Below are 27,172 nucleotides of genomic sequence, written 5' to 3' on the forward strand. Positions count from 1 at the left end.
ATGAAGGTGAAGTATGACAGGTTATCCTTTGGTGTAGTTAAGACTGTCGCCAAGCTAGCTGAGAGGACCGAACCGATGGGTTTTACTGATTGAAGGCTGATTTTACTGGGCTTGGCGAGTCTTCAAGTGTCGGTCATGATGACGATGGCAATGATGGTGATGATGAAGAAGAGCATGAAGAAGAGGAGAAGGTGGATTATGAGTAAGGTCATAATGTTTGTTTACTTTTGTTTAGATGAATGTAAGCCTTGATGGCGATGGGTTAAACTCTTTGGATGCAGACTTTGATGTTCCACCGGCTCCCTTTTTTGTGAACTTTGTTGCAGCAGACTGTTAGTTCCGCTTTAATGTTAATAAATAAGTCCTTTTAGTTTATTTTGTCTGATCTTTTCATATTTGCTTTTATGTTATGCACTTGTTTGTAAAAGTCATAAGAAATGCTTGAAAAGATAAATAACAAGAATGTATTTTATTAACTCAGAGGTAAAATGGCCCTTGACCCGTTTAGTACATTAACTTTCTAATGATAACATTGTCGCAGCTGTGTCGTGTTCCATGTTCTCGGGATTGATGACCCGTCTAGTTTTTCTAAGAAATAGGCCCCTTTTCCCAGTATCTGGAGATTCTATAAGGGCCTTCCCATCTGGGTGCTAACTTTCTGGGGTGTCCGCGTTTGATGTTTCTCTGTTGCGGAACACATACTCCCCTATCTTGAAAGTGATTTCTTTGACAATGCTGTTATAATACTTTTCAAGTTGGCATTTGTATTTTTCCTCTTTAATCACTGCCAACTCTCTTCTTTCTTCAAGCTGGTCCAAATTCAGGCGCAGTTCTGCGGCGTTGTCCTCTTCAATTAACAAAACTTTCGCGGATGAAAGTCCAATTTCCACGGGTATCAATGCCTCGGTTCCATAGGTGAGACTGAATGTGGTCTCTTCGTGACTTGTCTTTTTTAAGGTCCTTTATGCCCATAGGATGTGTGGAAATTCGACTACCCGTCCGGCTCATTTCGGTCCTAACCTAGAGTTGATTCCCTCCAAAATCGTACGGTTGCTTCTTGACTTGGTCATTCCCTGCAGATGTGCCACTGATGTGAATACTTGTTTTATCCATAGCTTTGCGAGCCATTTCTTTGAGGCTCTTGTCCGCAAATTAGGTGCCATTGTCACTGACCATCGTTTGCGGTAGCCCGAAACGGCATATTATAAATTTTCAGATGAATTTCGTGATGGTGAATATGCTAATGGATGCCAAAGGTTTAGCCTCGATCCATTTTGTGAAAATATTCGATTGAGACTACCAAGAACTTCACTCTACCTGGGGCCTTAAGGAATGCTCCCATGATATCGATGGCCCACTTTTGAAATGGCCTTACGGAAGAGACTGGGATCAGATCGTTCTTGGGTCGGAGTGTGTTAGGTGCATATCGTTGGCATGATTCGCACTTCCGCAGCCCTTTCACGGCATCCATGTGCATGTCGGGCCAGTTGTAGCCGACATTAGTGATCTTTGCCACTGCCATTCTTGGTCTCGCGTGTAATCCACAAATCCCTTCATGGATTTCCCTTATCAGATAACTAGCATCAACGCTGCGAAGCAGCGGGCATAAGCTAGTATTGTATGGCTTTGTGCCTTACTTTTTGGGCTGCCTCCTTCTACTGCGGAAGGATTCCTTCTGCTAGGTATGCCTTGATCGGGGTCATCTAGGATTCTTCAGGAATTTACGTAATGCACACTTGTCTTAGCGGCACTGATGGTTCTGCCAATGTTTCAACTCTGACTTATTTAGCTAGGTGATCAAAGCTCGTGGCTGCCAGTTTGCTCAACCCGTCTGTGGACTTATTCACACTTCACTTGATGTATTTTACTTTGCATGACTTCAAATTATGGATTAGCTGTCTGGCTTGTTCTAGGTACGATGCATTGACTTCCTCCTTTGCTTCATGCAAGCCATTGACTTGATTGGCTATGAGCATTGAGTCGACGTGTGCTTCGATGTGTTGTGCACCAAATTAGCTAGTTATGCGTAATCCAACCAACAACGCTTCATACTCTGCTTCATTGTTGGTGCTTTTGAAGTATAGGCGGATGGTATACGTGAACTCTTGTTTCATTGGGCTCACCAATTTCAAGCTAGCCCTTGATCCTTCTTCGTTGGACGCTCCATCTATGAAAGCATCCATGCTTCATTTTCTTCTGATAGCTCACTTTGCCAACCGGCCCGAGAAATCTGACTTTCAGAGCACATTTTGAATTTTATAATTTGTCAACACATTAATTGGGTGGCCATGTAAGTATCTGTTGAGGCGCCTTGAAGCGTATACCAATGCTAAAACCATTTTTTAAATTGTGGAGTAACTTGTTTCTGCATCTGTCAGAGTTATGCTAACATAATAGATCGGGCGTATGAACCTTTTCTCGATCTACTAGTAGTATGGCTCCAACTGCCTTGGACGATCCATATAAGTACATGGTTAATTCTTCACCCTTCTGCGGGGTAGTCAACTTTGGTAGTTCGATTAGACATTTCTTCACCTCTTGGAAAGCCTGTTCCACTTATGCCGTCCATCGGAATTGTGACCTTTTCACATAGTTTCTCAATGTTGCTACAAATGGGAATGATTTGGTGGTGTAGTTTGCTAGGAACCTGTTCATTGCCACCAACCTTTCGTTTAGAGTTTGGACTTCTTTCAGTGAGGAACTTGCCTTCTTCCATTCCGAATGAGCATATATACTTCGAGAGCATATATTCTTTCAGCGAGGCACTTGATCCTATTTCAGGCTTTTGATGACTAGGTCATCCATATATACTTTGAGGTTATTCCCTGTCTGCTCGCCAAACTGTCCATCCATCAGGCGTTGATATGTGGCTCCCGCGTTCTTCAATTCAAAGGGCATCATTTTGTAACAAAATGTGCCTTTGACTATGCGGAAGGCCGTTTTGTCTTGATCTTTCTCCCCCTTGTGGATTTGATGATACCCCTTATATGCATCCACAAAATATTTTAAACGATATGGAGCAATTGTGTCCACTTTGTAATCGATAAACATTCGCATTGCTCCTTTGTGTAACACCCTATTTTGAAACGTCATTTTTTTATAATATATTCCAAACCGCTCCCATTTTTTTAATGAACGGAAGTGTTATAATAATATAATGTGACAAAACAACTATACTCAAAATTCACATTATATAAATCTGATACTTTGAGTAAGTTACATTGTCAAACTTATTTAACTATTCCATAATTTATACATCCGAAAATTGGTTATATGCATCATGTTCGATCTTTAAACATACCAAAGCTCGACCAAACTTTTCTATTCATGCACCAGTGATTTACCTGAAAAACATTATTTATGATAACAATAGCAAAGCTAAGTGAGTTCATTTATCGAACAATAATAATGTTTTTCAATCACAATTTTAACCAACAATCCACTACCATATTCTCTTCATGGCAATTTATTATGTAAGATGTGATTTTACTCTTATCACATAATTGTGATTTATTCCCCCACCACGTTACACCTGTGGCAATAATTATCACACTATGGTGATTTAACTACCACCATATTTCACATGTGGCAATACTTATCACACGATCGTGATTTAACACCCACCACGTTACACCCGTAACATAATTATATTCTCCAATATATTATCATAAGATCACTTATCATTACTCATGCAAATAAAATCATGTTTACACAAGTTTTATCATGCAACTAATCTTATGACTAAATTATACAAAATATATGGATAGTCGTATGAACTCATCTAGACGCCTAGAGAATCTCTCTGGTGAACCCTTAGTCAACTCCTTTATATATCCTATAATCAGTATTAAAACTCAATTACCAACATCTACGGTAGACTAAACCGTATTTATATATTGTAAATACCCAAATGATAATAGAAACAATAATAATAGTAATAAAAATAATAAATTTTGAATGTGTTCGGTGGGTATTTTACCTCTTAATAATGATGACCTTATCACATAGAACTCATATTCGCCACGAATATATTCTTATAAACAGGTTTGTCACAACTACCCGGGTACCTCCACCGATTAAAACCGTATATTGCCGTCAAAAACCAACACAAAATAAGTTATTAGAGTCACCATGAATTACTGACACCACCTGTTGCTACAACAAAGATAAGACCAATGATAGTGACTGGACTAGTTAGGCTAACAAGCTTCAAGGGTTTAGGTTAACCTAACACAGGTCGTGGTGTCCCCTTACGTTTGCAAAACGCAGAGAGAGGTTCACTAGTTTGTTGTTGTTTGTTATAGCTCACCGGAGATCCAAGACCGAGGTGTTTGAGACCGGTTTTTTGATGAAGTTCTTGGTGAAGCTATGATGTTTTTGAAGTAAGAAAGAAATAGTGCTAATTACTCAAGGAAGAAGAGAAGATCAGAGAAGTCAGAGGTGTTTGAGGAGTAAGCTCAAGGGCTTCTGAATTTTTCACATTTTGTTATTGCTTAAAGGCTTCGAGGTTTAGAGGCTTAGAGGCTTAGAGGCTTTGAACGGTTTTGGTTATTTTTTGAATTTCTGACAAGACAGTTGATTTGATGGTTACTGCATGTTGCGGTTCCCAATAACTGCTCTTAATAATGGTTTATAAGTGTTCACTTTCTTCGTATTTTCTTTTAAAGTTCCACATATTCTCTCAAATATCCATCAAGTTTCTTTCAATCCTTCACCAGGTTGGTTAAAATCCTTTCCCTTTCTTTCGATTTTATGGGTGCTCGTAAGGATCTGTCGGTTAGTTTTTCCCGATTAACCCAAGAAGAGGTTGAATCATTCTATCTTGAATGGGGTATAGGTTTGAAGTTTAAATCGATTGCTCCACCGGCCGATGCGTCAATAGATTGTTGTCCGGCGGGTTTTATTGCCCTTTATTGTCGTCATTTTCAATTCTCGAATCTCCGGCATCCGTTTTCGATTTTCGTTTTGAATGTATTGGAGTATTACCGTGTGTCATTTGGTCAGATTCACCCCTTAGGGCTTGCTAGGGTTTTACACTTTGAGGTTTTATGTAAAGCTTTAGGATATGATCCGTCACTCTTAGGTTTTTGCCGTTTCTTTCGTTTGGCGAAAAATGGCGACTGGTACACTTTTGAACATACTCATATTGACACATGATTAGTTTCCTCGACGGTTACGACCCTTGGTTCTTGGAAGGATCGTTTTTTCTTTGTGTTTGATTTCGTTCTTCCTTTCAAATCTGTTTGTGTTGGACTCGGTCTGCCCAAGAGACATATTAAATTGATGTGGCTAGTACGTTATGATCCAAGTTGGGTCATACCCAATAACAAGCTAGACAAACACCGATAATATTCGTTCATATATGATGTGATCATAAAAAATGAATATTAACACTTGAGTTATTTGGAAAGGGGTTTCTAAATAAAATGTACTTGTGTAATAAACAAATCATATGGATGATTTGTGTTTTATGAAAGAACATTACATAGTGTTATTTAAGTTGGTTAAATAACAATATGTGAATAATAATAACCAAGCATGTCTCTTAACATATAATAAGTTTTATAAGTTATAAGTTATAAACTTATAAAAGTATATATGTATGGATATATATATATATATATATGTTTAAAGTTTTATAAAAGAAAAAGATAATAACTCTTTCAAATATATTATTTTTTTATTATTGAGTAGAGACATGAAAAGGGTTTGATTGGTGGAGAGAAAGATGGCTTTGAATAAAACCAAACTTTTCTCTTTCATTTTTCATATAACACACACAACATACATGCAAGTAAACATCAATTCTCTCTTCCTTTCTTTCTCTTGATTTCGGCCAAACTAAGGCAAGGAAGAAGGTGTTAATCAAGTGTTTAAATCCTAGCTAAGAAGGTGTGTTGTTGAAGCTTGGGGTATACTAGCTTGAGGAGCTTCCATATTCAAGTTCTTGCCTTTTAATCATCATCCTTTTCACACTTCTTTGGTTACTTGAAAGGTAGTTTAACATGCATGAACTTATAGTAACAGCATGTGTTTGATAGTGTGTAATTCGTATTTGGATCCGGGTTTGGGTTTTGCATGTATTGAATTGGTTCTATACACTAAAACTAACAAGATTTAAAACTTATATCCGCTGCGTTTTTGGTAAAATAAGGATTTTATCACATTGATAATCTTGTTAAAACCCAACAATGGCATCAAGAGCCGCTTATACGAATGCATGCTTCATTAGACCCAAAATTTTTCGGTTTTATGGTGGGTTTCACCATTTGGCCGAAAATTTTAGGGGTTTTGGTTACCCCATGGTTTTTCAAGGTTATACTTTACATGCATGTGGTAATCTTGAAAAACCAAGTCATTTAGATGATTGTTTAGTTTGTTTGGACAAAACCCGAAACTTTCGGTTTGCTTAAGCTTGGCCGAAAGTTTTGAGGCAAAAAGGGGAACCATTTTGGTCTTGTATTATTGCATATTTGGATGTGTAATAGATGTTCATAACCTAGCCATGGCCTTGTGTTTGGTTGAATGATTGTGTTGGTTGTTTGTTCATTAGATTTGGTTGTAATATTTATTTGGGTTTGTAATCTATTTATTCATTCATATGGCTTGTAATAATAAGTAGATTAGATGTATTTCTTTTACTAGAAAAATGTATTAGGATATATTTTGTAAAAAAAGATGCATGTTGGAAGCCCAAATAAAATGATGAAGACCACAACACCGGGAGTAAACACTTGGAGCATATGGATGCGGAATCAAGTGGGAGTTCACCGACACAAGTGCATGTTCTTTTGGGTCTCTTAGGAGAGACTTTTTGACACACTTGTCTTCGGTCAACAAGTGTGGTCGACATTAGGAGGCTATGGTTATGAACTTGTGGTTGTGTATATTTTATGCTTGCATGATTGATTTACTTATTATTTGCAATATAGTTTGCTTAACAACTTAAAATCAACTAGCATAAAATTGGTTCCTTAGAAATCGTTAGGTAATAAAATTGGTTTTATTAATAGCTAATGATTTCATAATAAAATGGGTTTTATTAAAAGGAATTTTGAAAATGGGTTTTTCAACTAAGTACCATATATTTGAATGCATGCAAATGAAAGGTACAATAAATAGTTTTCCAATCTAGAATTTAGAAAACTAAAATCCCTTTTAAAAACAAGTTAAACACCATTCTTTTATACGACACTTAGTCACTTGTAGACTTGATAGTGGGTTAGGATCACCTAAGCACTTTTAAGAAAACTTGTGATCTTAAAGTGATTTTACAAATACTTTTGGCATTAGGATCACCTAACCACTTGTATAAGTAAACTCACACGTGTGTGTAAGTAGGACAACTTGATTTGGAAACCATGACTATAGGGTCACCTTAACATGGCATCCAAAGGTGTTGATGGGATTAAACATACCAACTAAACATATGATGTTTAACCGATCCCATAAAACTAGAAGTTGCAAAGGGTTGCAATCGTCAAACGTTGACTACCTTGTTAATTCGGATAATAGGATAAAGGTCACCTAACTACTATTTGAATGAAACGTTGGATTCTAGATTTTAATCAATAATTTTCTTGGAGACATTTAAAGGGTATTAAAGATTAATTTTATTAATATCGAAAATACTAATTTGAACTTTGTTAAATTCTTTTAGATAGCCGCAAACAACGCACCAAACGCAATTATCCCACACGTGCATAATCTATCACTAAGATCCATTCTGGATAAGGATCGTCTAAACTTTAACAACTTTATGGACTGGTATCGAAACTTGAGAATTGTTCTCAAGCAAGAAAAGAAGTCCTATATATTAGACGATCCTATTCTCGATGAACCCAATGTCAACAACTTGGATGCCTATGCGGATTGGCTGAAATACAAGAGGATTCGGTGCAAGTTTCTTGCCTCATGTTGGGAACAATGATTCCCGAGATCCAAAAGGATTTCGAGAATCATGGGGCGTATGACATGATTACCCAGCTTAAGGAAATGTTCCTTACTCAAGCTCGGGTTGAGCGATTCGAAACGGTTCGAGCGCTTCATGCATGTCATATGGAAGAAACCAAATCTGTTTCATCTTATGTACTTAAGATGAAGAGCCACATTGATCGGATTGAACGGCTTAACTGTCCCGTCTCAAAAAAGTTAGCCACGGATTTGATCCTAAATGGCTTAACTAAAAGGTTTGAGACATTCGTCATGAACTACAACATAAACGGATGGGACAAAAGCATTGGTGAGCTTCACGCAATGCTTAAGACAGCCGGAGCCGGCATGGGTAAAAAGGTTTTACCCGTTCTTGCGATCAATGAGGGTGGCTCAAAGAAAAGGCATCACCCGGAACCAAAGGCAAGGGTTGCCGTTGGCAAGGGGCAAGTCAAGAAGGGGTTCAAGGGAAAGGCAAAGGCGGAACCAAAACCAAAGAAGCTAAAGGTTAGTGCTGAGGATCCGTGCTTTGGTTGTGGTGAGATAGGTCATTGGATGAGAAACTGTCCGACCTATCTCAAGGAGTTGAAAGCTAAGAGGGATGCGGGGCAAACCTCAGGTACAACTTTCATGATTCACATTGATCTTAATATTATTTCTTCTAATACATGGGTATTGGATATCGGATGTGGAACTCATATATGCAATTCATTGCAGGGGTTCAAAAGAAGAAATGAAGTGAAGAAAGGAGATATAAGTTTTTTCATGGGCAATGGAGCAAAGGTTGACGTCCAAGCCCGAGGAGATTATGTTTTAAAACTTCCAAATGGTTTGGAAATTATTTTGAAAAACATTTTATATTCCCCTAGTTTGACTAGGAATATTATCTCTGTTTCTGTATTAAGACAATCTGGTTATGACTTTAAGTTTGTTGATAATGGTATTTATGTTTTCATGGATAATTTTTTTTATTTTAAAGCAATGCCGTTTAATGGCATTTATGAATTAATTCATGATGACTCATACATTGATAACTCGTTGTACCAAGCTAACACCAAAAGACTCAAAATGGATTTGAGTAATACTTTTCTTTGGCATTGTCGTCTTGGTCACATAAACAAGAATCGTATTCATACACTTCGAAAGAATGGTCTTTTGAAATCAAATGTTGATTCATTTGATGAATGTGAATCTTGTTTATTGGGAAAGATGACCAAAGAGCCCTTTAATGGAACAAATGAGAGGGCGAAAAACTTATTAGGTATCATACATTCGGATGTATGTGGACCTTTTAGGACAATGACAAGAAATGGTGAAAGATACTTCATTACCTTTACCGATGATTATAGTCGCTATGGGTATGTGTTCTTGTTAAGACACAAAAATGAGGCCTTTGAAATGTTCAAAGTCTTCCAAAATGAAGTACAAAATCAACTCAACAAAACAATCAAAGTACTACGTTCTGATAGAGGAGGTGAATACCTCAATGATGCGTTTCTAGAACATCTTAGGAGTTGTGGGATTTTCTCACAACTTACTCCACCTGGAACACCACAACATAATGGTGTGTCCGAGAGGAGGAATCGAACTTTATTGGACTTGTTTGATGATGCATTCTTGAAACGTGTTCATCAACCCTTTTGCCCTATCACGATACTTCTTCATGTTGGGCTCTTTAGCTACGTAGCTATCATTGACTTGACTTGAAACAAGCAACGAGTCTGTGAAAACTTGTAGCTTTTGGATCTTCATCTCTTTGGCAATTATCAGACCAGCGATCAATGCTTCATATTCAGCTTCGTTGTTGGTGGTCAGAAATTCAAGTTGGAGAGCATATGTAAATTCTAACCCTTTGGGATTGATTAAAATGAGCCCAGCTCCTGACCCTTCGATGCTGGAAGCTCCATCGGTGAAAAGCTTCCAGGCTTCATGGTCAGAAGGTTCAGTGGCAGTTGTATATATTTCAGGGGTGACTTGCTTCAGGATTTCTACAATGAAATCCGCCAAGACTTGGGCTAAGATAGCTTTTCTTGGTATATAGGTGATGTTATGTTCACCTAGCTCCACAGCCCATTTGGCCAACCGGTCTGAATTTTCTGGTTTTTCAAGCACACTCTTGATGGGTTGGTCAGTGACCACTTTTATAGGGTGTGCTTGAAAGTACCTTCGAAGCCTTCTGGCAGTTTAAATTAAGGCCAGGGCAAGTTTTTCCAAAGGAGGATATTTGATCTCTGCCAGTTTTAATGTTTTACTTAAGAAATAAATGGGTACCTGAACTTTGTCTCGTTCGATGGTTAGGACCGCGCATAATGATTCTTCAGCGACTGAGAGACAAACATAGATCATTTCTCCCGTTTCGGGAGCTGCAATAGCTGGAAGTGAAGCCAAGTGTTGCTTCATTTGGTTGAAGGCTTCTTCTGGTTCTTCCGTCCACCTGAAGTCTTTTTTGTTGGTGCAACCCTTTAATGTCTTGAAGAAGGGTAGGGATTTTTCAGTGAGCTTGGAGGTAAAACGCTTCAAGGCTGCAAGCCTTCCGTTCAGACTTTCCACTTATTTTTTTCTTTGTGGAGATTTAGTTTCAAGAACCGCCCTGACTTTGTTGGGATTGGATTTTATGCTTTGTTTCCCCACAATGTGTCCCAAAAACTTTCCTTCTTCGAACCCAAATGAGCATTTTCCAGGGTTGAGTTTCATGTTGATCTTCCTCAGGTTTTGGAAGGTTTCTTCTATGCCATTAAGCATTTGATGCACGGTTTTGCTTTTGATTACCAGATCATCGACATAAGCTTCTAAGTTTCTTCTGATTTGGCTGGAAAATGCTTTGTCAATCAAACGTTGGTAGGTCGTTCCGGCATTTCGTAGGCAAAAAGGCATCTTTTAATAACAAAAAATACCCTTGTCCGTGTGGAAAACAGTTTTTTCTTTATCTTCCACTTTCATGAGAATTTGATGATATCCCTTGTAAGCGTCGAGAAAACACTTAAAGGGATGGCAGGTTAAAAAGTCAACCTTGAGGTCCATTTCGGGTAAGGGATAGCAATCTTTCGGGCATGCCTTGTTCAAGTCTTTGAAGTAAATGCACATCCTTCAAGACTTGTCAGGCTTTCGAACCATGACTGGATTAGCCACCCAAGATGATACTTGACATCCCGTAGGATTCCAGCTAGGACAAGCTTTTCAACCTCTTGGCATGCTGCCAAGCTTCGTTCAGGAGCCAAGCTCCGTTTCTTTTGGACCACAGGCTTGACATCAGGTGGTATTTTTCCCTTCAACCGTGTAAACATCCTGGGTAGGTTGAAGGGTTGCAATTCCCATATTGGTGGGAAACTTTACGGCACCTTGACCAACCGAGACAGCCATGTTGAACGCACATTACCCTGGCCTTCCTATGATTACATCATAGTTGGAAGGTATGCTGATAACCACAAAAGTGAGTGGTTTGGTTTTCTTCATCTTGCCTTCACTAAAACAGACATCAAGGGTTAGTTGGCCCAAAGGCTTCAAGGGTACATCAGCAATACCTTTTATAGATGACCCGGAGGGTTGAAGCCTTGAACGCTCTTCCTTACTTAGCCGGTTGAAGAATCTTTCATACATGATCTCTGTGGCCGCCCTTGTGACGATGTAGGCTTTGTTTGTTTTGAGTGTTCCCACGTTCACTTCTACCGTCAAAGGGTTTGAGAGTAAGTCACCTTGAGGTGGTGGGAAGCAGACTCATTGAAGCTCCCAAGCCTCCAAGCGTTGTCTTTTGTGGGGAACACCTTGGTCTATATTTACCATATTCACTTCCTTGATTTTTCTTTTGGCCATCTTGTCTTTGACTCTTTCACCAAATGGGCCAATTCTCCAGACTTAACGGCTTCCTCAATTCTTCTCTTGAGTTGAAAGAAATCGTTGGGGTGGTGACCTTTTTCTTCATGGAACTCACAGAACTGAGTGGAGTTTTCGTTTTTCTTGCTTTTGGGCAAGGGTCGAGGAGGTCGGAAGCTGTGTTTTACTTCTTCGGTGGCAATGATTTCCTGGGGGGTTTGGTTAGAGCTGTTAAGTTCACAGTCTTTTCCCAGCTTAGAAGTTTCCGACCTTCAGGCTTTCGTTGATCTGAGCTCTTTGGGTATCTATCATAGGGATTGAAATTCCCTTTCTTTCAGTTGGGGCTGTTGCCTCGCCAACTAGGAGCTCTTTTTCTTTGTTCCTTGAAATCAACGGCCTCTTCCCCGCGGATATGGGCTTCAGCTCGTTCGAGAGCTTCTTCAAGGGTTTTAGGTAGGAATTTGTTAAAGTCCCTTGTGAGGTACTTAGAGGTGATGGCGTTCATGAAGCCTGTCACCCTCATTTTTTAATCGGCCCCCACGTACGTTAACCCTTCTTTCTTATACCTTTCGATGAAGTCTCGAAGGCTTTCGTCGTCTTTTTGTTTTATCTGAAAAATTACCGTGGCATCCTTGACATACCTCCTTTGTTGTGAAAAGTTGGCCAAGAATCCTTTGCTCAGATCATCGAAGCTTCGAACGCTTTGGGCAGGAAGGTCATTGAACCATATCCTGGTTGATCAGACAAGTGTTTGCATGAACATTAAACAACATTTAGTGTGGGACCACTTTTCGATTCTGGCAGCACCGGTGAATACTTGGAGGTGGTCTTTGGGATCCTCGGTCCCATCATATGTTTTTATATGGGGTGGCATCTTGATTTTCGTTTGAGAGTCATAATTGGCAATTTGTGGAGAGAAGCATGACAGGTTACCGGGCTTGGCAAGGTCTTCTTCTACCCTTGTAGCAGGATTATGACTCGTTGTTCCTTGGTGAGTACCTAGCGCTTGGTTGATGAGTTGGGTCCAAGGGAAGTTTGCCATCATCTGAGGCATGAGGTTAAAGCCTTGAAGGCTTTCAGGGGTTGTTGCTGTTTGGTTCGTTCCCATGGGGGTGCTCATTGCTGTACTCCGAGCCAAGGGCAAGACCGACATGGCCTGCTCCCATGTAGTGGCTGTAGGAGGAACACTTGAAACTGGTGACTGCCATATTTGGTCGAGAGTGGTCTCGTGCCCAAGGGGTTGTGAAGTGAACAAGGGAAGGCCGTTGGGCTTGGCCTCCCGTAGTTATACGGAGCTGGGTTAAAGGGTTGGTAGGTTACACTTGGACCAGCTTCTAAATGAGAAACAGCCGGTCGTGAGTTGGTTAAAGGGGAAGGTGGACGTCCGAGCGACAGTGAGGGCTCCGGATCGTCATACTCCAGCCTTAATCTTATCCCTTTTCTCTTTCTTGGCTCCGGGGTGTTCGTAACTCCTACATGAGGAGAAGGAACTCCGGATCGTGAAGGGTCGGAGTTTGGAAAGGTGAAAACTCGAAGAACAAAGGTTCCATCGGAGTTCCTCCCAGGGTGGAAAAGATGTGGTAGCCGCCGGAGTTTCCTGACCGGCACTTGGTGTCGGTGCTCTTGACACTTGGTTGACTTTGTCGGGAGATCCACCTTCCGACATGGTGATTTTGATGAAAATGGAGCTACACTACTGGTCTTTAATATAAAGTAAGCGGCGTAGCCCCACATTGGGCGCCAACTTGTTGCTACAACAAAGATAAGACCAATGATAATGAATGGACTGGTTAGGCTAACAAACTTCAAGGGTTCAGGTTAACCTAACGCAGGTCGTGGTGTCCCTCTACGTTTGCAAAACGCAGATAGAGGTTCACTAGTTTGTTGTTGATTGTTATAGCTCACCGGAGATCCAAGACCGAGGTGTTTGAGACCGGTTTTTTGATGAAGTTCTTGGTGAAGCTATGATGTTTTTGAAGTAAGAAAGAAATAAGCAAAGTGCTAATTACTCAAGGAAGAAGAGAAGATCAGGGAGTATGTGTTAACTCTCCAGATCTGATGATCTCTTGTTTATGGCTGGATTCTCCTTTTATAGAGAGAGATGCAAGCCTTTTGTCCAGTGGGTAAACTAGTTAACCTCCGGTTTGCTAGAGAGTTGACCTTTTATGAGCGGGAACCTTTTGACCGTTGGTCCATGATTATAATAATATTACTTTTTCTGAGCATGTCCCTTGTTCAGAGGGAACAGTGATTTGACGTTGTACTGTTGCACGTGCTTACTGTTCACGTACTTGTTTACATAAATTGGGCGGGAAACGAAGCTTTTAACCTTCTAATTTTTTAGCGTTAATGTGTGAAAACCATTTTACTAATTCCTTGAGCTACCCCCGTCATCACCACCCATTGTCTATCTCGATAAAATTTATATGTTATATGCTAAGATCGATCTAGGCTAAACTTTCATAGCTCACATACATATATACTAATATGTTTTTGTTTCCATGGATAAATATCCATATAATTACGTAGTATGAATGTTGGTGACTTGAATAGGTGGCAACAAAAGAACAAATATGACCGTGAGATGTCGTTTCCAAATTTTCTTGTAACCGGTTGGTTATTTTCAAAAGAAGGGGTGAGTAAAAGGAAGAATTTGGCTCTCTATGTACTTATCATCCAAATCTTGATATAGTATTTAGTATAATTTAAATTACAATCACTTACTAACTATTTAAATTCAACGTACTCATGTAATCTATAGTATATATAAACGAAAACATAAAATACTATGTGTCGCGACGTGATCGTTTTCTTTTTTGTTGGAGTTACCAGATTTGCTTAATTTTTAAATAAATGCTTCTCATGCATTTGACCCGAATTCATGGGTATGGGTCTTATCAAACCCAGATATTTCTTAAACAGGTTATAACATCTCATTAAATTAAAAACTAATCTCACCAAATATTTGATACAAAAATCCTATAAAGTAGAAATATACTAAAAATTAATATATGATTTATTTAAAAAAAGATATATGTTATTTATAATTAAAAAACCAATTTTATAGTAAAAAAATAAACGGGTCTTGGGTCCCATCAAACTCGTTTAGCTTTTAAACCGGGTTATAACATCTCATTTATTTGTGAAATAATTTAATATCAAACCATAAGTATATTATTAACTTTCATAAATAAAAAAATTCAAAAAATAGATAAATATTAAAAACAAATAATATAAAACAACCCCTCGTAATACGGGAATAAAAACCAGTAGATATTATATGTCACTATATTCAATCATCTAACAATAATAGCAATCAGTTGTGATAATTCTAATATTAACGTAGACATTTCACAATTCGAAAAATCGTGTTCTTTTTTAACGCTTGTCATATAATATTTCAAATGTAAATCTGAAATATTTATTTATATATAAAAAAACGGGATGTTACACTTTGCTTTTGGGCACCATCACCGGGTTTGCCACCCATGTTTGGTATCGTATTTCCCTTATAATCTATGCCTTCAATAACTCATTCACTTGATCGTTCATTGCCTACGTCTGCTTGGGGTCCATTTTTTTTCTCTTCTAAACAAGTGGTGTGAACGCACGGTTGACTTTCAAGGTGTCCTACGCTATACATCGCGGAACTTCTACCGTGTCAGCTGACTGCCACGCGAACACATTTATGTTCTTTAAAAATAGTTGTTTCAAGTGTGAATTCACACTGCTGGATAGGGAAGGTCCGATGGTGATCATTTGATCAGGAAACTTGGAATTTAGCGACCATATCTCGGGTTCCGCATTGCTGATTGTTTTCTGTGCTTTTGGGGGTTTTGATCCTTCCACGACCAGGCAATATTTATTTGGCTTTATTAATGTTATCCTCGTTGGTGTGAGGACACCCATTATGTCGTGTGTGGTGGAAGGGTTTGCATTAAAATCCCCTATTGCTTCTCTTCCCAAGATCACATCGTACTTAGACTTTACTGGCAACACTAGAAACTCTACATCTTCAGTCCTCAACTATTTCCCATCACTTAACGTTACTAGGAACTTTAGTAGCCCTAGCAGGTATGTGACTTCGTTCGAAAACATTGTTGGTACATTATGTCTGAAGTACTGCCTTGGTTTATGAAGATGTAAGTACTTCGATAATGCCCTATCAACACAGTGATTTTTAATGGTTGTTTCAAGCATGGTCCTCCCTTGATCCACGAAAAAACGACATGCTCTTATTTCCAGGGTTCACTACTTGGTGTTTGCCTTTTTACGCCTTTAGGTTTTCCTCCTTGTATCATGCGTGTATTCAGATTTTTTATATGTTTTCTTGGAGGACCTTCGTCCTTTTCTACCCCTTGATTTCTGGTGTGTTTTCTGGCTTCTATGACCAAATGTTCGGGATTCCCGGACTTTATTGTGTTTTCAATCTCGTTGTTTAAGTTAGTGCAGTCGTCTGTGTTATGCGCAATGTCTTCATGGAACTTACAATACTTTGTTTTATCCAGATTCTTCATCTTGAAGATTGGTTTAGGCGTCCGGAAGTCGACATTTTCTGTCGCCAAGATCTGTGATGTGGTTTTGACAATGGGATCCATTCTCTATTCTTGTACGTGCGGTATTGGTCACCTTGTCTTTCCCCTACCAGCGGCCTCGTTACCGGGAGTGTTGACGCTTCTGCCGAGGGTTGGATTCTAGATCATAATGACCCATTGTCTCTTTTTTACCTTTGTACCCTTTGGGTTCACTCTTGGTGTCGTTCCGGCAATATCCTTGTCCACCCAAGGACTTTTCAGTATCCGCGTAGACTTTGGCTGCTGACATGAGGGCATCCCTTAACTTTGGCATGCTGTCTCTGCCTGATAAAAATCGGATAAGGTCATCACTCCGCACCCCTTGGCGGAAGCCAACCCTCATCATGTCTTCGCTTACTCCTCCTATCTTGAGGCCTTTTGTATTATACAGTGTAATGAAATCTTCGATGGATTTTTTTGTCTCGGCGGAACACAGTTAATATGTCAGCGGGGTCACGCGTATGTCTCCGTTGTTGGCTAAAGTGTTGGGAGAACTTTGCAATCAAGTCTTCGAAGCTTGTGATTCGACCTTTCGGGAGTCTTTCAAACCATTCTATGGTTGCACCGTGAAGAGTATGGGCAAACATGTGGCACCAAACGGGTAGTGTCCAGCCCGCTAACCCTCCGGCTGTTATAAAGCTATGAAGGTGATCACTTGGATCTGAATTCCCGTCGTATTTCCCTACCGCAGACGATAACTTCGGGTTTGACGGTAATGGAGCCTCCGCGACATTTTGAATGAATTTGATTTTTCATCGAAGGGTTTTGGCCTATAAGGTTTAGAAAAATCTACGACAGCGTCTAGGTAGTAGTTTAAAAGTTTTTTCTCCCGCGCGTGATCTCTTTTCCCGGGGCTTTCTCCATCGCTTCTGCTATGGTTTTCAACACTTTTTTCTCGAGTGTTTCTCGGCCTGGCTACTCGGCTCAAGTTGGGAGACCATTCTTGGCTTCTGCCTTGAATTTTCGACTGGTCTATGTGATTCCCTGATCTTTCGCTTCCGCGACGTCGGGGATGCCAATCATCATCTGATGATTCTTGGTCGTTTCCTGAGAAAACGATGGCACATGGGGTTATTTGTTTTGCATGTTTTCTCATTTGCTTTTCCAACTTTCTCTCATACACCTTGCTGATTCTTTCTTGTTTTTTTCCTTTAACCACATTACCGGGTCTTCTTCCTCGTCTTCCGTCACAACGAGACATTATTGACGAGGAAAACAGGTTTCAGCGAATCGAAACAGCGCGTCTTATTATGGTCGCTCAATCTCGATGTAGTCTTCTCATTGCCTCATGATTCCTTCCGGGGTCCCATCTTGGTTGGGTCCTGTGCCGATTGGAATACTGAGGTGTTGTCGGAGGAGGTCTGCCAGAACTCATAACGTTTTTTTTACGAAGTTTTCAGTTCTAGCCGGTACGGATGGCACCAATGAAGAAACACTAGGTTAACCCTTAATAAGTTTAACCTAATATCTTGACCTAGTATGGATTAATACCTGAACCAATCCTTGATAGGTTCGGTTTGGTATTTTCCGGTGGTATTACCGTCAAATGGTTTCGCGTTCTGACTATCGTGACCTGCAAAACTGAACACCGTGATCTCGTTACGAGAAGGGGGATAGGGGGGCTTCTCGTAACCACCCTCCGGCGTGAGAATCAGTATGGTAAGTAATGAATATTTTTATCGTAAAGTGAGAGAGCGGATGCCTTAACCGTTAATCCCCATGTTGTATTTATAGCCGAATGGATGGAGAAGGATTGGGCCGGCTGTCCTACTCAATTGACACTTTTTGTTTTCATGGTTGTGCATGATAATGGCTGCTAATTGGTTTAGACAGTCTGGCGTATAAGGTTCTTTGTCATGGACATGTACCACGTTGGCCTTTCCTTATTGGTCCAATGTGCGTTCGTACACATTGCTAAGATCTCAAACAGTGGTTGGTCTTTTCCTTGCCACGTGTCCGTTTATGCCTTGTCACGACGAGTCTTCCCCTATGATTGTTGTAACTTGACAAGTCTTTCTTCGGCGGAAGATATGTGCCTTAACGCGGAGGGTATTCTATCCGTGGGAAAATCGTTCCGCCTCGCGGAGGACTTATTATTTACATGGTGTATCCGGTATCTTACCCCACAATAAGAGACCCCCAAACAATGATCGAGATTTTAAAAACCATTCTTGTCACACCATACATTAGTGACACACTACCAATCTCAGTGATTTTCAAGTCCATACATTAGTGCGTCGTGCATCGTGCATGTTTGCACCGAGGGTTGTAAGGGCACAACCCGCCATACGAATGCCCAATGGTACAATCTTGGCACAACATTAGTGCACAACCCGCCATGCCAATAAGTTGTAAAAAATTGAACTCTGAACTTTTAGGTAAATACTAGATTAATGGGCCGACACTAGCTTTATGTTCATGGCACGTAGTTATAGGTGATACATAATTATACAATTATGAGTATGTCAATTTGATGATTTTATATATTTTATCGATCATACATATATTCATATAAATGTACATCATCTTGTATAGTTGTATACGATTTATAAGTGATGATAGTTGCTTATGTTCTATTATTCTGCATCATTATTTTATTACTATCGTCATCCTTAACTTATGCACTTGGAAAAAAACCGAAAAAGAAAAGGATGGTTATACTTTAGAAGAGAATATTAGGTATTTGTTTGCAAATCTTAGGACAGAAGGGGATGTACATCAAGTGGAACCTTTTCACTTTTGTCCAAAGTGGTTGTATGCATGGTGGAATCCTAGTGGACTTGGTTAAAACAAGTAATGTCTTTTCCTGAACGGTTTTGGCTAAGTTGGAATCTTCATACATATTTGTACTTCATTCAATACTTCATGCAAGTTGTTGCTGTCAAGATTCCCATAGAACGACTGGGTGGAACTAAAATAGCGTTTGGGGAGTGATTTACAAGTTTAGTACTTGAATTCTGAAAAAAAAGAGACACCTTTATTCTAGCCACACAGAGAACCTGGGGGTTGTCGTTGTGACCATCCTACAACGTGAGAATAAGTAAGTTGTGACCAACCTACAACGTGAGAATAAGTAAGTATATGAGCCGAGGGCTAAAGGAATTTTCAATTTAAGTATGTGGTTGTTAGAGAGAATTGAATGTGAGTCTCTATTGAGGATGGTTGCTTCTACAACAATAGTCCGAGGGATAATTGTTTTCTCCAATGGTCTGAAATCAGGCAAGGCCATCTTTCTGATAGCGTCTTGTTCATTTACTGCCATGATAGGTTTTCGTCGTGGATACCATATATTTTTGGTTGACTTGATCCTCGTTGCTTCATCCAAGACTTTTTCCTGGCCTGGGCATCCATAGCGTTCCTCTTATTGTTCTTCTCCATCCCCACCCTCACCTGTGGGGTCTTTTAGGGACTTTGTGCTGTTGTGGCAAGGTCTTGACATGATGCACATTTCTTTGTATAATACTATCTTTCTCGTTCACTAGGGCTCGGTTTTGGTTCGGGTTACCTCATCACATGTTATAGCCTTCTTCAATACAGTTGTTCTTCCTTATACCTTTGTTTCATGCATGTCAATATGGATCATGCCTTTTAATGAAAGCCATTTGGGTCCATTACTTTAAGATAACAATAAAACAGATGTTAAATTAGGGTTCATCAAAACAATATCTTCAAATCAAGACGATTGTTTAAATTCTATTTTCTTGGTGTTTAAATTAGTAGCAAATCCCATCCGAAGTCTAGTAAGCGCAATTTTCGCCATTTGGATGAAAATAACGGGAAAAATAGATGAAACATAATTCTAAGATATCAAGTGATAATTTTTTGTTCTAATGATCTCAAATGTTTTCGCTAGTAGGGTTTACCAATAACAATCCAGTCATGAAGATCTTTTGGATGACACCATGAGTTTTATTACAATGATCGTCTCACAAGTGTTCTCTATAAAAAAGAAAAAAAAGTTTTAAATATTCGCTTCATCAAACAGGGTGTTACTATAAACATGTTGTTCTGGGATTGGTGAACCGGCGGCAAAGACAGTTTTTTAAACTTCCTAAGTGTCTGGGTTCGAGTCCCGCTATAGAGAAATTCGTCTTTAAAAAAACAATTAAAAAACAAAATAGTTGGACATGATGTTCTCCACCCCCAGCATCCAACAGTCGACTACAACAATCGAAGCTTTACCTTATGTTTTCATGCTTATATTCTTTTAGTTTCGTGTTCGTACGGGTCTTATCAGTTTTCACTCTTATGTTTTTAGGCCCACTGCTAAGTGCCAACCAACAAAGTCACTTAATTAGCCTACACAATTGCTTAGCCCGCTCTCTTCTAATCTAGGATTCTAGCTCATTTGTGAATTAATTTGTTTTTAATTGCGCAAGTGAACGATAACTAATACATTTTTGTTTTACCTAGTTGTAAGTTGATTATTTATTTCCTACAACTTTTTTTTTTACAATTACAACTCACATTCACTGCTTAATTTTACACCGCTAAAATTCACCTAAATTCCCATAACGTGGTTTGAACTTTGAACCCTCATCACTTGGTTGAGGGAAATTCATCAATGTCATTGGATCAAAGGCCACTTGGCATTAAATATCTATAATATATATAAACGAAGACATAAAAATCCTACCTGTCGCGATGTGGTCGTTTCCCCTTTTTTGGAGTCACCAGATTTGCTTGATTTTTAAATGGAGGCTTCTCATGCATTTGACCCGAATTCATGGGTATGGGTCTTATCAAACCCAGAAATTCCTTCAACGGGTTATAACATCTCATTAAATTAAAATTATTCTCACCAAATTATTTATGTAAAAATCCTAAAAAATAGGATATAATAAAAAATAATATCTTATTTATTTTAAAAAAGATATATATATAATTTAAATTAAAAAACCAATTTGATAGTAAAAAAATAATCGGGTCTTGGGTCTCATCAAACCATAAATATATTATTAACTTTCATAAATATTATTTATAATTAAAAAACCAATTTCATAGTAAAAAAAATAAACGGGTCTTGGGTCTCATCAAAACCATATAGCTTTTAAATCGGGTTATAACATCTCATATATCTGTGAAACAATTTATTATCAAACCATAAGTATATTATTAACTTTCATACAATAAAAAAATATAAATTAAAAAAATAAATAAATGTTAGAACAAACAATATAAAACAACCCCCATATATATATATATATATATATATATATGGGAGAGATATTTTGAAAACTTGATGAGTTGTAAGAACTATAAGAACTCAATTTGGACCACACATTTAATTAAATGAGTTTGAATATGTGACTGAGATTAAATTTGATTAAAAAATAAATCAGGAGAGAGAAATAAGTATTTTTGGTAATTAAGTTTAAATGTTAGTTACACATGTGTAATAAGTCAATTCGGTATGTAAAAAATTATGGTAATTTTTTGTACATTACTTACACTTACGTATTACACATGTGTAAAAAAATTTGTTAAGTTGAGTTCTTTCGAGCTCTTAAAGCTCAAAGCGGTTTTCAAAAGAAATCAATCCTATATATATATATATATATATATATATAAACGAAAACATAAAAATCCTACGTGTCGCGATGTGGTCGCTCCCCCTTTTTTTGGAGTCACTAGATTTGCTTGATTTTTAAATAGAGACTTCTCATGCATTTGACCCGAATTCATGGGTATGGGTATTACTAAACCCTATATATTCTTTAAACGGGTTATAACATCTAATTAAATTAAAAATTATTCTCACCAATTTATTGATGTAAAAATCCTATAAAATAGGATATAATAAAAATTAATATCTTATTTATTTTAAAAAAGATATATATATTATTTAAATTAAAAAACCAATTTGATAGTAAAAAAATAAACGGGTCTTGGCTCTCATCAAACCATAAGTATATTATTAACTTTCATAAATATTATTCATAATTAAAAAACCAATTTTATAGTAAAAAAATAAACGGGTCTTGGGCCTCATTAAAACCATATAGCTTTTAAACCGGGATATAAAATCTCATTTATTTGTGAAACAATTTATTATCAAACCATAAGTATATTATTAACTTTCATACAATAAAAAAATATAAATTCAAAAAATAAATATATATTAGAACAAACAATAAAAAACAACCCCCGTAATACGGGGGATAAAAACTAGTAATATATATAAACGAAGACATAAAAACCCTACGTGTCGCGATGTGGTCGCCCCGCTTTTTTGGAGTCACCAGATTTGCTTGATTTTTAAATGAATGCTTCTCCTGCATTTGAACCGAATTCATGGGTATGGGTCTTACCAAACCCATATATTTCTTAAACGGGTTATAACATCTCCATAAATAAAAATTATTCTCACCAAAATATTTATGTAAAAATCCTATAAAATAGGATATACTAAAAATTAATATCTTATTTATTTTAAAAAAGATATATATAATATTTAAATTAAAAAACCAATTTGATAGTAAAAAAAATAAACGAGTCTTGGGTCTCATCAAACCATAAGTATATTATTAACTTTCATAAAAATTATTTATAATTAAAAAACCAATTTTATAGTAAAAAAAATTAACGGGTCTTGGGTCTCATCAAAACCATATAATTTTTTAAACCGAGTTATAACATCTCATTTATTTGTCAAACAATTTATCATCAAACCATAAGTATATTATTAATTTTCATACAATAAAAAAATATAAACACAAAAAATAAATAAATATTATAACAAATAATATAAAACAACCCCCGTAATACAGGGGATAAAAACTAGTTAGCGATAAAAAGATTGTTAGAAGCTGTAATAAATATCTTAGTTTAAAGTTTTGAGATGCTTATAAATAACTAAAAACATAACAATAAAGCAATCTAAAGTTTTGATGATTTTTTTTAACTTATGATTATGTAATAATTGCAAAATAAACTCAGAACTACGTAATATGAAATCATGAGTAGATATACCACTAGTGTTTGTTGTCTTAAAGTCGTTTTAACTATTTCAACTTTTATGTTTACGGTTTCTTCCTTACAACTGTCTCTCATTTCAACTTAAACGTTTACGTTTTCTTTCTTATAACTGTCCCTCATCTCATGTTTTACGCTCCCTTCGAGCGTTCGATCTCCTACCACTCCGACGACAAGATTTAATTAGGTCACTAGTACATATTAGAGATAATATTCAATAAGGATAAGTAATATATTCTCCAGTATTAACTCATGTATTCTATTTGTAGGGAGTAGGGACACTAGTGTTGGAATTCCATAGAATATAATTGGTATAGTTTTTGCGTTAAATTAGCAAATGTTGTCCTGGAACAATTATATTAAATTTATTTGTTACATAAGCTTACAAATTCTGCCAGTCTTTCAAATACCTTTTTGACAAATTGCTAAGCTTCCTGGAATTAAGATGAAAGCTTTGAAATCTTGCACGTTTGAGTTTTAATGAACGAATATTTCCAGTTCCATTAGACGATGTCATCTAAATTTTAGGTTTGCTTGAGTATTAATTAATTTATAAAAAAGGCAAATATCATAAAAAATAAACTTGTTTTCTATTTATTTCACTTAATATTTTTTTACGCATTAAAATCTTTCTATATGTTAGATTTGAATAAGAATTGACGTGAAATGTGTATGAAAAGTTTGTGGGAAGTTTGTATGACTTGCTAATGCATCATATGAATAAGCATGACCTTTTTTTTTTGGTTTTTACTATGGCAAGGCTCGACGAGATCAATCCATATATACAGTCGGTCAAACCCTATAGATCCCCACAACGAACTAGCCAGAGCCCCACACAACGCTTTCGGGCGGTCTCCTTTTCCGCGTTCCCTCCCATTGCAATTTCTCTCATGCACTAAAAATGACCTTAGTAGTAAAACATGAATCTCATAATTCTCAAACAACCCAGAATTTATATTTGCCTCATATCCAAACAAAACTTCCACTCTTTATCCTTACAGAGCAAATTGAAACCCTCCTTTGAAAAGAAATTATTATTTTCATAAAATTTTCAAATTTCATCAACTTATAATTCTTTCTACTATACTTTTTATAAAATTTTCAAATTTCGTCAATTTATTATTCTAATCAGTTAAGGGCCTAATCCAGTAACCCCACAAATTCCTCATCCCTAAACTGTATTTTGCTACCAACCAAAAGAGTATCATCCAGATGTTTATTTAGTTTTTAGTAGATCGATCTACATGTTATTATGACATATTCTTGTAATTAATCTTCCAACCTATCACCACCACTATCTCCGTCTTGAGTTTATGTGTCACTTAACCACAACACTATAGTGCCTAGTAACGACCCAAGGGGTGGATTCGTGTTTCTTCACTAGTACTATCAAATCGCCACTACTATCAACGCAAGATACGACCCTTAAATGTGACCCGGCTTTGTAAAGAAAACGGCTTCTGATGTTAAATAAGATGCCTTAAACAGATGAAAAACTGAATTCTCCATAGCGACCACACCTTCTTTATGTTTCCACGTCTAATAGCAAATATTTATTGGAAACATAAAAGATCCTCCTCCTTTTTCTGTGAAACATGATTAAAATTATTATTGTGTTAGGTTTCCATAATTAAAATAATTGTTGCTTTATAGGCATCTATGATTGAATATATATATTTCTTTCAAAGTATGTTGAACATCTCAAGTCAATTTCTTTCACCCCTTCTTGTCATATATACACCTGTTTATATTTTATAAACCTTTGTATACATCCAACAAATATAGAATATACGAACACACAATCTGACAACATTCTTTTGCCTCATGGGTAGAGCCCACCACTGTATTCTCATATGATTTATCATATGAAAGCATTCTTTCCTGTTGATTTGTTAGCATCTTTCTGTACTTTGCCTTTTATTTAAACCAATGAGGGAATACTTATCTTTCTTGTATTATTAGATATCTAAAGTTCTTGATGTTGATGACTTTGGACAATAGATACAACAATGATTCTATTAAACTAAAAAGCATAACAGCTTTATCACAAAACAGTCCAAAATCTGGAAATCTGCACATGAATTAACAATCCATCCATCATCTTCTTAATTGGTCTTCAATTAATTCATGTTTCCTTATAAACACCTCCCTCCATAGCCTGCATTTCAGAAGAGGATTTGCTTCATTTCGTTACACCCTATCGTAGATCGATTCTCCCGTGCCTAAGTTCCATATAAAATTTGTTAAATACTTTCATATTATATAGCAAGTTCGATACATTATTAATTAATTAGTTTTAAGCAGAGAATTGCAATAACCGTATTAACACTTATACATGTTGTTTTAACTATGATACGTATGACGGTTATGCAACATCTTACTGTAAACTTTTTCTACCTTCTTTTTTATATCTACCAAATGCTATATACAAGCACCTTACATGGTTCTTGTATTATTCTACCTAAAAAAAGGTCCCTTAATTGAATGAGCCACTTAAATAGTACTCTATGTGGATTTGAAAGAAACTTACTTCAGAAAATGAAGCTTGAAGGGAAAATTCATTGAAACAACTGATGACACACTGTTGCATGTCTAATCCAAGTGCTTCAAGTGTGTTCAATGTTGACAACAACAATCCAGGTTTTGTTGAACAGCAAATTTGGATTCGGGTATCGATATTTCCTCTCTCCACGTGAAACTGTAAAATTTATTTCACATAACCATCATTCACTGTGTGGTTTTGTGTATATGGTGTAATTCAAATGGTAGTAAAAAAACAGTACCTTTGGGGGGTTTCTTACATGTGATTCATTCATGTTGAATTCTTTAACACTTGCCAACATTTTCATATGATCCACATCAGAATCCATGTCTTGTTCTTTCAAATCTTGAATCTTTTCCATGAGTTCTTTCATGTAATCTATTGTATCTCCAAGGATTGATGTTCTATCCATCTGAAAGAAAAAAATTATTAGTTAAAAAATAAAATAAAAATACTAAATCAAGGGTATTGCTTGTTATACCTTGCTTATCTTAGGAACAATTGATCTGAGCATGGTAAGCCTCTCATTTAATCGTTTTCGCCTCCGTCTTTCGGCCATTAAATTCTTGGAAGGTTGTCCTTCAACTTTCTTAGATTTACTCTTCTTTTCCTCATTCAATCCCATGTTGAAAACAGTTGGGATCTTATGATCATGAGAAACAACATGATCCTTGTGATCTTCATCACCATCATTGTCTTCTTGTTCCATTATAAATGGAAACAATTGTTGATCATATGAAGAAGAAATCGACTCATTGATCGGTATGAAGGTGTCGAAACATGGTACCGAAGAGTAGATAGATTCGTCGGTATAAGGGGATTGAAAATCAGGTTGCATGGATGATGAAATGAGTTGTGAAAATGAGGATGAAGAAGGTAATAATAAAAAGTCATCTTCTTCTTGAAGAGGGAATAAGTGAGTACTGTCAATGGTGGTGAGTTCTTGAGAATTAGAAAATGTGGACCATGTCTCCATGGTTGGTGCCACCAGATCTTCCAGGAGACCTTGTTGACTAATTGGTTGGTGCATTTGCATTTTTCTCAATGTGTGGCTAAGTGTGAAGTGCTTTTGGCTTTTATAACAAGTGCGTGTGAGTTAGTCTAGTGTTTAAAAAATTAAAACCTATAGTCATTATCCCATTGTAATATTTGTTTTTTTATCAATATGAAAATTTCATATATATTGTAGTTACCAGTGTATGGTTTTGTGGATATACATGTGACAAATATCCATGTCACAATAAATTCTTGAAGTGAATTCAATTATTCAATTGTGGGTTACATAAAGTGGTTATATGTGACCGAAATATGTCAATAACAAACTACAGATATTTATATA

General features: G+C 37.1%; 1 protein-coding gene across 1 annotated transcript; it reads right to left on the minus strand.

The window, feature by feature from the left end:
• Positions 1-650: 650 nt before the first annotated feature.
• Positions 651-26,916, minus strand: LOC143633656 (transcription factor bHLH61-like). The gene is made up of 4 exons (XM_077101911.1): positions 26,315-26,916; positions 26,093-26,245; positions 25,822-25,989; positions 651-947 (listed from the first exon to the last, which is right to left on the minus strand). The coding sequence occupies exons 1-4, from the start codon at positions 26,867-26,869 to the stop codon at positions 651-653; spliced, it is 1,173 nt and encodes a 390-aa protein (XP_076958026.1). The 5' UTR covers positions 26,870-26,916.
• Between the last annotated feature and the right edge of the window lie 256 nt (positions 26,917-27,172).

The sequence above is a fragment of the Bidens hawaiensis genome, unplaced genomic scaffold (assembly GCF_021521415.1).
Source record: "Bidens hawaiensis isolate Kalapana, Puna unplaced genomic scaffold, B.hawaiensis_p1.1 tig00006845_1, whole genome shotgun sequence".
NCBI classification, from domain to species: domain Eukaryota; kingdom Viridiplantae; phylum Streptophyta; class Magnoliopsida; order Asterales; family Asteraceae; genus Bidens; species Bidens hawaiensis.

Bases quoted from the DNA above. Each gene is read 5' to 3' on its own strand.
- LOC143633656 (XM_077101911.1), bottom strand. From the start codon at position 26,869: ATGCAAATGCACCAACCAATTAGTCAACAAGGTCTCCTGGAAGATCTG. The intron at 25,990-26,092 runs GTAAGAAACCCC...TAAATTTTACAG, and splicing joins TCAACATGAATGAATCACAT to TTTCACGTGGAGAGAGGAAA. The intron at 948-25,821 runs GTAAGTTTCTTT...ACCTTAAAAAAG, and splicing joins TTCAAGCTTCATTTTCTGAA to ACAAGTCACGAAGAGACCAC.